This window comes from Ctenocephalides felis, unplaced genomic scaffold, assembly GCF_003426905.1.
Source record: "Ctenocephalides felis isolate EL2017-DRISC unplaced genomic scaffold, ASM342690v1 CF-g0.4_SCAFFOLD_03573, whole genome shotgun sequence".
NCBI classification, from domain to species: Eukaryota; Metazoa; Arthropoda; class Insecta; order Siphonaptera; family Pulicidae; genus Ctenocephalides; species Ctenocephalides felis.
In genome coordinates, this window is record NW_020539727.1 from 11,232,734 (window position 1) to 11,245,543 (window position 12,810).

The 12,810-nt window shown below is 31.6% G+C and overlaps 1 protein-coding gene across 1 annotated transcript in view; it reads right to left on the bottom strand.

The window, feature by feature from the left end:
- The window catches only part of LOC113389043 (dual specificity tyrosine-phosphorylation-regulated kinase 1B), a gene marked incomplete in the record, with an annotated part of 62,068 nt that overhangs the window by 25,641 nt on the left and 23,617 nt on the right, over window positions 1-12,810 (bottom strand). The window contains 2 exon segments of the mRNA XM_026626092.1: window positions 2,122-2,381; window positions 6,864-7,085. Of these exon segments, the coding sequence (XP_026481877.1) occupies window positions 2,122-2,381; window positions 6,864-7,085 (482 nt within the window).

Here is a 12,810-nt window from a genome sequence, read left to right on the forward strand (position 1 = left end):
TTATATATATATATATATACATAAACTAGAAGACCTGGCAGTTAAAGTGGTTAAAATCCTTGATGGTATTTTCTCTAAGTTACTCTCCATTCCTATTATAATAATCTATCTCTCAATATGAAATAGTGCCCTGTAAGGCGCCAACATGATTTTAGCATTTATTGCATTAAGTTTATTCATGAGATTGCCGAGGGTGGCGATGATCTACATACCCTTTCAATTCATGTATGCTGTTGTAAAAATAGGAAACGCAGAGAAATTGCTGCCAGATTCTTTCCTTTTTGTTTTCTCAAGTATTGGCAAAATTTCAAATGGGGATCATAAACTGTTGTCGCCGGCGTTTTATTAAAATTATAACGGCCTGACAAGATAGAATATTGAGACCCCGGAGGAGAAGACTCTGTTTTCGCCACAAAATTGATATGGTAATTCTGAATAATTGTGAAACTAGTGGGGCGCATGGCATCGTGCCTTAAGGCAAATTGCTGGAACTTCCCGTACTGTAATGAAATATTCGAGAAATTTTAAACGTTTTCAAATATATTATTACAAATACTGTAACTTTCATTATTTTTGCTATCTTGTAATATCTGAGCAAATCAAATGTAAATCATAAATCAATTTATCTCCAGAACATTAACAATCGTCATTTCATTTCGAATTCAATTTCAAAAAAAAATAGTTGCCTAATTTACACAAAATTGAAAAATATAGCTCCCGTATAGCCACAGTCTAAACGCATTTGCAAATAATTCTGTGCGACATTTTCACTTATACTGTGCTTAGCTTGGCGGCATTTTCACATTTTTCAATAGTTTTCACAAAATTGGAAAAGTGCTCCATTACATAAACAGCCTAAACGCACTTGGGTAAACATTTGTACCAGAGTGGCGCTTAGACCGTGCTTAGCCTGGGTAATTCTTTGAATTTTTAATCCAAAATTACAAAAATATTTTATGGAAAATAAAAAAAAGATGTAATAATTTTTTATCCTCAAAAGCAATTGTTTTGTCAATACAAGCAGAAAGTTTTTTAGATCATTCAAATCGGACGCTTAGTTCTCTCAAAAACTGCCATTTTTTGCACATTTAGCTCTGTATCTTCGAAATGGCGAAACCTATCTTTGCTAAAAACTAATGACGTCTTCTCCCAATCATTACAAATTCAATGTTTTTTAGATCATTCAAATCGGATGCCCAGTTCTCTCAAAAAAAACGATTTCTATTTTCTGCACTCTTTGCTCTTTATCTCCGTAACGGCTGGACTTGCCTTTGTGAAAAACTAATCAGCACATCTCCCTATCAATAGGAATCGAATGTTTTTTAAATCATTCAAATCGGTTGATCCGTGCGGGGACGAAAAAATGCGGACATACAAAATACAAAAACACATCCATTTTTTCTGAAGTATGCCAAAATATTCAGAAACCTTCAAAACGTCGAAAAATGCAAAAATTTTCATTTTCGACTTTCGGCCCATTACTATAACTACCCTACGGGAAGTTAAAAATTGTTTATTGTGTGCCAAATTTTGACATTTCCTGGACGTTTGAAAAAAAATTTCAGCGCACCCATGTTATGTTGCCATAACATGGTTATGTTATTCAAGAATACACCTAAGTCTGTTTTTACACGGATGATTGGTTCCAGAAAAAGCCGTGTAAAAAAAGAAGTGTAAAAAAAGACATTGATCTTATACAAAAATGGGTGATTTGTTACTAATCTCTAAAACCTATTAAAATTAGAATAATTTTCAAGAACAAGAATTCATGTTTATTTTAATAATAATTCCCCTAAATTAGTGCTATTCACATTTGCTTTGACCAGTAAAAATTGTTTGTACGCACTAAAGGGGAATTCACTTAAATCTTTAAGCCAGTGTTCGCGAACTATCGATACTATCGATGGTTTCAAACTTTTTTCTTTCATAAATACTTTTTTTTGATATGAACATACTTCGCAAAAAATTAAATTTGACAAAAAAAATTTAAAAGTACATAAAATTTCAAATCGTGCTAAAAAAATTAAAAATATTCAATTTTCAAACCGTGTTATATCAAAACCGTGCACAAAAAGACCGTGTAAAAACAGACTTTAGTGTACACTCATTAATTTCATTTACCTCATTGATGTGCTTATAAGTCTTGATCAGATCCACACTGAGTTTCCTCAACGGCGCCTGCGACGGTTCTCGGAACCTCCTCGGTATGCGCGCCTGCATCGCATGAAGTTCACCAGCCGCTGCTGCTGCGGCTGCAGCCGAAACTTGTCCAGACGTGCAGGTGACACCGCCGGCGGTCTGCACACCACCGGCGGTGGACAGTGGTACGGTGCCGGTGACCGTCGAACCGATTCCGACGGAGGAGAGGTACTGTTGCTGACCTGGTAATAGAAATTTATTAATTATTTCATTATTTTATAAAAAAAAATCTTAAAATTTGATCTGGTGTCAAAATTTTACCAATTTTTCATATTAAAATTATTAAAAGTTAATTAAACATATAATAGAAGAGGACTGTAACCACCACACGATTGTTTCTTCACAGACATTGAATTGCAGTAACCCTGAAGCTAATATAATAATCTTATAATTATTAAAAGTTAATTAAACATATGATAGAAGAGGACTGTAACCACCACATGAATGTTTCTTCACAGACATACCTGAAGTAAATATAATAATCTTATTTTAAATATACACAACTATTTTCCTAAGCAGATACTTTCTGTATTTTTAAAAGTGTTACAAAGCATTTTTATTGCTTTGTAACACTTTTTATATTTACATCATCGAGGTTTAGGCAACTGCCCTTCCATATTGATCTAAGGAAAAATATGCCACAATAGGACTTAGCCAAGTACTTGTAATTGCATCTAGACAAAAAGTTGAATTGGAAAATCCACCACAAAAGAACTCCGCCAAGTACTAAGGACTGCATCTAAACAAAAAGTTGATCCACATCAAGAAAAAGAAAAATCAACTCAAAAATAATTTCCAAAAATTGTATCGTCCTTTAGGATCGAGATCAAACTTGTCAACTTCTAATAAACTATTGATATATATACAAAACCATTTTAAAACCAACTTGGACATATGGCATCCAGTTCTGGGGCTGCACTAGTAAACTAGTATCAAAATAAATAAAACTTCAAAATAAAATCTTGAAATCTGCCTAAATACGTCCCAAACTGGTCTATACATCAAGACACCAATATGTTCACCAAGAAAAAGCAGACTTGGAACTGCATCTAGACAAAAAGTTGAATTGGAAAATCCACATCAAGAAAAAGAAAAATCAACACCAAAATAATTTCCAAAAATTGTATCGTCTCTTAGGACCTAGATCAAACCTACAATAAACTATTGATATACATTCAAAACCAGGTTTTTGCCAGTTGTCTGTTTTTTCTCGACAGTTTTACCATTTTAAAATCAACATGGACATATAGCATCCAGTTCCGGGGCTGCGTTAGAAAACTAGCATCAAAATAAATCAAAAACTTCAAAATAAAGTCTTGAAAATCTGCCTAAACATGTCCCAAACTGGTCTATACGTCAAGACACCAATATGTTCAACAAAAAAATAACAGATCTCTGTCTGTTTCTGAGATGTCTGTTTTATCTTGGTGAACATATTGGTGCCTTGATGTATAAGCTAGTTTGGATCATATTTCAGCAGATTTTCAAGATATTATTTTGAAGTTTTTGATTTAATTTGATGTTAGTTTACTAGTGCAATCCCAGAACTAGATGTCATATGTCCCTGTTGATTTTAAACCGCCAAGAAAAATCAGGCAACTGGAAAAAACCTTTTGGTTGTTAACATTTTGAAGAGACTAAAAAAAGCACACCCCCTAGACCTCTGCAACATAGATAAAATTTAAATCTTTTTAAATTTAAATCTGCTTTTTATTTAAAGCAGAAGCAACACTGGCTACTTCTACTTTTGTCATTTATATAGAATTTGAATTATATATAATATCTTTAGATTTACTATATGTCCACTAAGGACAGTTGTAAGTTATAAGGTGAACTAAAAAAAAAACATCGTGGTTTAAATCATTAAATACTAGTTGCAAGCCTAATTTTTATTTAAAATATTCCTCTCAATTCTGTTATAAATATCAATTATTTATTTATATTTATATCAATTCTAATTAGGACAAACCGTCATTTGAATATTGCGAATATTTCCACCAACTGCTACAAACATAATGGTCGCTTTTATGAATTATCATTCGAAAAAATATCGTTAGATCAAGTATAATTCATTTAATTATTTGCCAAAACTAAGATTGAGTTCACAACCAAACACATTTCAATTTTCGCCCAAAATATGTCTACTTCATAAATAATTTATACTTAATAAACGTTTAAATTCCATTATTATGAATCTCACATATCAACTTCATGACGATCAATCGATTTCAGTTTCCTGTCAGTTTGATTAATTTCGCTCATAAACAAAACACTTTGACATGAAATTCACAGGCAAAAATTCATGTTGCTTAGATTATACATAGAAAGTTTTGATAAATTTTATAACAGTGATATGTTTTTCTTCAAATGGCTGCTTTCACACACTTAAATGTTTATTAAACATGAAATTTTGGCTGGTAGTTCGCACGCCGACAAATCGAAACCTAAAACAACGATCGAGTGCAAAAAAATATTTGGTATGCAATAAAAAAGGTAAAAACAGTTGCTTTTAAATTTTAAGACAAAAATATAAAATATTGAACCAGTTTGTAAAAATATTTGCCATGGGAAAAGCAGATCTTTAGGGTTTAAAACTACCGAAAAACAAGAAAAGTGTGATATTTTTAAGAATACTATTATAGTAGAAGGCAAAAGATGTGTAACCATCAGGAGATACACGGCCAAGTATTATTTTAATTTTAGTTTTTGATGTAAAACTTCCTTTTTGCAACGGAAAAGCGTTACGCTCGAGTCAAGTGCCAATGATTCGTCATTCGCTCTCGGTGATATCATTTCTATACGGGTCGATTGTGATTGGTGGTCGTGTCGCGTGAGTATGATTGCTTTGATTGTATGCGTATACGTAGTAAGTCTCCGCATATAGTGAAAATAATAAAACAAATGAAAAATCTGTGCATGTAAGAAACGTAAGTTTATGGAAATAATTTGTATTCTTCGTTGTTACTATTAGAAATTATTTTTATAGGAAATACACATACTACAGACTGCTCAAAGAATGAGACTATAACGCCAGCGAAATAGTCAAAAAAAAAAACGAACAGTCAATGAATGTATGTTAAATTTTAATTACAAGACAAGTGAAACAACTGTTCTTGATCAATTATTAAAGCCTACAATTTCACTTTGCTGATCCTGAACGTAAAGTATTACAAAGTTGCATTTTTTTTTATAAATAATGAAGAATTAATTGATTATCATATTTATAACTCCAAACAAGAAATCAAGCACAACAATAGATTTTGAAGCTGTGTATCATTTATATACAGATATACTTCATATAATGGACATCTATGGAGTTTATTTATTGATAGTGTTAATAAAATTATTCAAGATTATTATATTGCAGCTGTCCACTGTGTGAACGAATATTATAGAATTTTTTAATCAGCAATTACTTCATTTCTCTAATGAAGGTTTATTTCTCAATGCTAATTACAATGACAAACCGATCATGTCGTATTTGAAGACTGACTGACTTTAATTACATTTGTCATTGATACTTTTCAGTTAGATTCAACAGTTTTCATATAACCTTTAAAAGAGCTTACATGTGGATGAGGTAAAAAGGACAAACTGAACCTTTTCCCTGGCAAATAAATAACAATATCCATTTTACAAAAGATAAGTTAAATAAATAGTTATTCCAAATCTGCTGATAAATATTTCTGTCGAAATACCAGATGAAGGTACATATATAGTAAAAAATGTAGCCATAAAACTTATATTTTGCATTGGTTAGATAATATAGATATTATTTCATAAAATTGAAAATAAGACATTGGATCTGTTTGTCCCCTAGCTGTCCTATTTTAACCCAACTATGGAGGACCAGGTGACAATTTTTTTGAAAACAACAAAAAAAAACATTTTTACTATGATTAATTAGCTGGGAGTTTGACTAAACATAGTCAGATAGTTGATTCTTTGATATGCGTTGTTTGTTTTGATATATGTGATAAGATTGTTTTTAACAATATAATTGCTCATAGCAAGTAAATATATTTCTACAATTCTACTGAACTTAGTTCGATAGTTGATTAATATTTGTTACTTGTTGTGAAAGAAGTTGGTTTGGTTTTCACAGTACATTTGCTGAAAATTGAAAAATTTATTGTTTTTCTAGTATTTTTTTATTATTCAGAAATTTTATTTCTTAATTGTACTATTATTATAATTTACTTTTATTTTATATTAAATCATCAAACTACGTACTGTAGTATGATGATTACTACGTAATGTAAATACTATCCTTTATTTTGTACTCTTTTTTATTTAAATTTATGTTATTGTTCATTATTACTGCTAGATGTTAATCATTTAACAGTTGCAATAAATATTGTAATTAAAAAAAAAGCTGAAAATCAAATTGGGACCTTTGTATTTCGTTCTACCCTACTACTCAACATTATATTTGTAATATTCTTATATTCGTATTCGTATGATTTTCAATTATTTTTCAATTATATAACCAAATCTACATCTAGGAAAGTTGAAAAATCGTAAAAGCGTATTCTATCACCTTCCAATTGCAATAAAAAAGTACTAAAACGTAGCGATTGATTTACAACGTCTTCAAACTCTCCAAAGAGACTTTTCACCCTTCATCATACACACAAGAGTTCCATTTAAAAATCAATACTCACCAGAATTGTGCTGCTGCTGCAATTGCAGCAACCCGCCCGCCGCCTGCAGCGACAGCTGAGCCGCGGACGCGTTGAAGGATGTCGAACCGCCGCCACTGCTGTCCGTGCAGTCGACGATGTGACCGTACAGCGGTCCGCCGCCGCCGCCGCCACTGCCGGTCAGCTGCTGCTGCTGCCCGCTGTTCGTTATCAAGCCCCTCTGAGACGCGATGGCCATCAGTGCTGGTGAAGGGAAATAAGAAGAATGTTAATTATTGAAGTTACTTACAGGTATTTTTAGAGGTTAAATGTTTATCATATTTTTAGTATATATACTAGCTGTTCCTGCAGACATTATTCGCGTAGATTTTTTTTAAAAAAAGTGAAGTACATCAGTTTTCTGTATTAGCCTTGTTATTGAAAAATTTTTTTATGCACATACAATATTTAGTCTGTGATTTTCTTGGTCTAATACAACAACACTTTTGAGATTTTCAAATTTTTTGCATTTCTCGACGTTTTGAAGGTTTCTGAACATTTTGGCATATCTCAGAAAAAATGGATGTGTGTGTATGTGTATGTCCGCATTTTTTCGTCCACTTTTTCGGGCGCACGGATCAACCGATTTGAATGGTTTAAAAAACATTCGATCCCTATTGATAAGGAGATGTGCTGATTAGTTTTTGGCAAAGGCAGGTCTCCAGCCATTACGGAGATACGGAGCAAAGAGTGAAGAAAATAAAAATCGAGTTTTTGAGAGAACGTAGTATCGGATTTGAATGATCTAAAAAACATTCAGTTTGTAAAGATTGGGAGAAGTGGTGATTAGTTTTTGGTAAAGACAGGTCCCGCCATTACGAAGGTACAGAGCTAAATGTGCAAAAAATGGCAGTTTTTGAGTGAACTAAGCGTCCGATTTGGATGATCTAAAAAACTTTCTGCTATACAAGCAATTGCTTTTGAGGATAAAAAATTATTACATCTTTTTTATTTTCGTAAAAAATATTTTTGTAATTTTGGATTAAAAATTCAAAAAATTACCCAGTCTAAGCACAGTCTAAGCGCCACTCTGGTACAAATGTTTACCCAAGTGCGTTTAGACTGTTTATGTACTAGAGCACTTTTCCAATTTTGTGAAAATTATTGAAAAATGTGAAAATGCCGCCAAGCTAATCACAGTATAAGTGAAAATGTCGCACAGAATTATTTGCAAATGCAAATGTTTAGACTGTGATTATACGGGAGCACTTTTTCAATTTTGTGTAAATTAAGCAACTATTTTTTTGAAATTGAATTCGAAATGAAATGACGATTGTAAATGTTCAGGAGATAAATTGACTTATGATTTATATTTGATTTGCTCAGATATAACAAGATAGCAAAAATAATGAAAGTAACAGTATTTGTAATAATATATTCGAAAACGTTTAAAATTTCTCGAATATTTCATTACGGTACGGGATGTTCCAGCAATTTGTCTCAAGGCACTATGCCGTACACCACTAGTTAAAATTATTATAAAGAAATATGTTACAATAGTTACCTCTCCGAAAACGTTAGTTATCGCCGAAAAATTTGGTTTGCCAATTTTATGTTTTCTCGACTTTAAAGTCATTCTGAAACGATTGAAACCAAATTTAGAAAATGAATGTGTGTGATTTAAAATTTGACCTTTTGTCGACGTTTTTTGAAAATCTCTGCTTAATTTTGAACAACAATCGTCAGAGCCGTTTTTCTTTAGATTTACAGGTCAAGTGTAAAATTCGTCCACGTTTTCGGAAAAAATCCGAAACAGATTTTGCAAAATTTAAAAAATGTGTGAAAATTAGTTGAGAATCTAAAATAATTAAAACGTTTGTGCCGTGTACTAAACGAAAGTTTATTGAAATAATTTCTATATTATTCATAACTTCTATAAATCTTTGAAGTTATTAAAATGGAAAATATTTTAGGCAAGACAGATATTACAGCTGCTCAAAGAATGAGATTATATCGCCAGTGAAAAGGTAAAAAAAAATACCATTAGTCAATGAATGTATGTTAATTTTAATTACATGAAGTTTGTTCAAACACAATTATTACATGATGAGTGAAATTGTGAAAACAATATTTTTTAGGCGTCATTTAACATAATCCACTGTGTGAACGAATATTATAGAATTTATTGATAACCAATTACTTCATTTCTCTAATGAAGATTCAAGTCGTAAATGCTAATTACAATGACAAACCGATCATGTCATATTTGAAGTATGACTTCAATTACATTATTGTTTTTAAATATACATATTTTTAATGCTATAATGAATATATAATTTATAATTTATCATTATATAAATGTGTATACTAATGGTTGACACTAATAAATGTGTGTATCACGAGTGTTACCATATTACTAATAAACATTATTCAAAACTGTTATATGATGTATTTATTTACAATTGAAATGCCATCCTGTGATAAAAAAAGTTTTACTTCAATCGCGTGTGAACCTTACGCGCAATCTTTTATTAAATAAAATATTTTAAAAATTACATACTCATATACATACGTCTTTGATAAATTTTATGTATTTCAATACAAATATCAATTTCGTTTGATTTATGTCTTTTTATCTGTTGCGGAACATGTGTTCCGACGCAACGTCGTCCGTCCTCCGTCAATTGTGTCTATTATTAGGAAAATGCGTTAGTTATTTCGGTCACAGTCTCTTGTGTCTGAAGAACTAATTTTAGAGATAGTGGAAACACGAGACTCTTTTCCTAGTTATTTTAAAATAGTTATAAATACTCCGTTTCTAGGGGACTGGTACTTCCAAAGGTTGGGTGAAACTGATGAGTGTCCCTTCGGAATGCAGTTAAATATAGTTTCTTTTTATAATTTGAGTGCGTTGGGAATTGAACTTTCTTGGATGATATTTTTGAATAGGAAAATAATTTTAGATTTTACTTTAGTTAACTAAAAATAAAATTAAAGTCATACTTCAAATATGACATGATCGGTTTGTCATTGTAATTAGAATTTAGAAATGAAGTAATTGCTGATTAATAATTTCTATAATATTCGTTCATGCACACAGTGGATTGTGTTAAACAATGCCTAAACAAATATTGTTTTTGCAAATTCACTCATCATGTAATAATTGTGTTTGAAGAATTTCATGTAATTAAAATTAACATACATGCATTGGCTAATGGTATTTTTTTCACTTTTTCGTTGGCGATATAATCTCATTCTTTGAACAGCTGTAATATTTGTTTTGCCTAAAAAATATTTTTCATTTTAATAACTACAAAGAATTATAGAGACTACGAATAACATAGAAATAATTTCTAATTAATAAACTTATGTTTAGTACACGGCACAAATGTTAAATTTGTTTTATTATTTTCAAGGAAAAGGGTAAAATATTCTTTTGATTCAGACATTTTTAATTAAATCAAAATTTGTACTACGACGTAACTTTAAAATGTTTATTTATCTACGCCGATTTCCTTGTTGATATCGGTACGCATACAACGTTGATGCCGGTACGCGCATACAACGACAGAAATCTATTTACATACACGACGACCAATCACAATCGACGAGCATAGAAATGATATCATCGAGAACGAATGATGAATCATTGGCACTCGACTCTTATCTGCCGTAACGCACTTCCGTTGCATTTGTACAGATTTTTAGAAGTTTTACTTAAAAAAGATCTTCATATGTCTAGGGATATTTTAACTTCCCGTAGGGCAAGTTATAGTAATCGCAAAAAAATCGAAAATGAACATTTTTATATATATTTACGTTTCAAAACCTTCTGAACATTTTGGCATACCTTAAAAAAATGGATGTATGTGTGTGTGCGAGTATGTATGTGTGTGCGGATACAAATTTTCGTCGACGATTTCGGGAACACGGATGAAGCGATTTGAATAATTCAAAAAGCATTCGATTCGTATTGATAAGGAGACGTGCTGATTAGTTTTTGGCAAAGGCAGGTCTAGCCGTTCCGAAGATACGGGGCAAAAAGTCCCAAAAATGGTAACTCAGTTTTTACGAGAACGGAGCGTCCGATTCTAATAATTCAAAAAACATTTTACTTGTATTAACAAGATGAAGAATCAAATTTTCATGAAGGCAGATCTAGCGGTTTCGGAGATCTAGTGAAAAAAGTAAAAAAACGCCATTTGGCGGTCAAAAATGATCATTAGACATTTTATAGAAATTTTAATAATAAGTATACATTTTGTTTACATTCCTATGGGTTCCGTACCAATGTTTAAACGTTAGACGGCGACGGGGCGCTTACGCGCTTTGAAATTTCGTCTCTATGCAGTTAAAGCAGTACGATTGCTTTGAAAAAAAGTTCAGAATTTCCAAAATATGTCAAAATAAAGAAATTATTTTTAAATTATATTTTTAAATAAACAAAGTACTTTTTTGTCAAATTTATAGTTTCTCAAAAATCTAATTTGTTCGAAATAAATTTTTTTCAACAATGTTAATCTTTTTTTAAAAAAATGATATTTTTTGGTACGGAAAGTTCCAGCAATTTGCCTTAAGGCACGATGCCATGCGCCCCACTAGTTTTTCACTTTAATTAGAGATATTTATTACCATCACCAGCTGTGATTCAAAAAGTCACTGATTCTTATTTATCTATTCGTCTATGTAAATTTATAAGTATTCAGAGATGTTTTATGTGTGTGAGATGTGGCAGAGAAGCCTATAAATAAAACATATGATGATACGATACCGCAACGATTCGACGTCTCAAAGTGTCGAGCGGTATTTCTGTGTTGGGTCAATAACTTTTTCTGGTAAATCTGCAATATTGGATTCAGATGAGATGAGATGAGGTGAGATGAAGGCAATTGGCAGACGCTGAGGTCAGTGGATCTTTTATCCGAAATCGATAGACTACGTAAATATTTAGTCTGCCAGAATAATGAATACATCTATTTATTCTAAATTTATATATATATATATATATATATATATATATATATATACTAGCAAACCCGACGAACTCCGTTTCGCCACCAGATAGTTTCGTGAGAAAGATGAAGAAATTTTTGTTTGTTTTATATTTGAAAAAGAAAAATTTGATTTTATTACACAACAGTAATGAATTAATTTCGATTACAAAAATGAAGTGTTTTTAGTTGAACTTCTCTAAGTAAATGATAGTAAATCCGCAAATTATCCGTTTCATTGAAGTGCTCTTTGGTAAACCACATTTTTTGTTTTTTGGTCTGACGTTAACACAAACAAAACGGATGGCTTTCCAACTCGTGAGCAGGCAACGTATAACTGCCCATGTGAAAAACAGTGATTTTCTAAATAATCTATTTGAAATTTATCCCGCAAACACTAAGCGATTGGCCTTGCGACTTGTTATTGCGAACGCAAGGCGAACTGGAAATTGCAATCGTTTGAAGTCAAACGAAAGACCAGTCGGAATCATTGGTATGTCAGCAAATCGCCAGCAATTTTTGATTGAATGGTGGAATTCAGTGTGTGTACATCATTATTCTTTGCGTAAAGAATTGTAGTTGACTTAACCAAGCATAATTCTGATAATTCTCACTAATGTCATTACTCGAATTTTTAGTTACGGTGCGTGAAGTTCCAGCAATTTGCATTAAGGCACGATGCCATGCACCACTAACTCTTAGCTATAAACCTTGCGGAGCCAGAGACCTTTTCAACGAATGCAAAATTGTCGAAATCGGTTCGTGCGTTCTGGAATTATAATTGTCAGGAAGGAAAACCCAACTTATTTTTGTATATATGTAGATATACCTTATGTATAAAATTCTTCTGTACGGGTATATGATTTGATACTTCTCCTAAACGGTTACTCGGATTTTGGTAGTTCTTTTTAGAGTTTGTCAAAGGAAATTTTTAAGATTTAATGTACGATAAAACTATAGTAATATTGTAGAAATAAATGTCAAATATTACAAAAAAC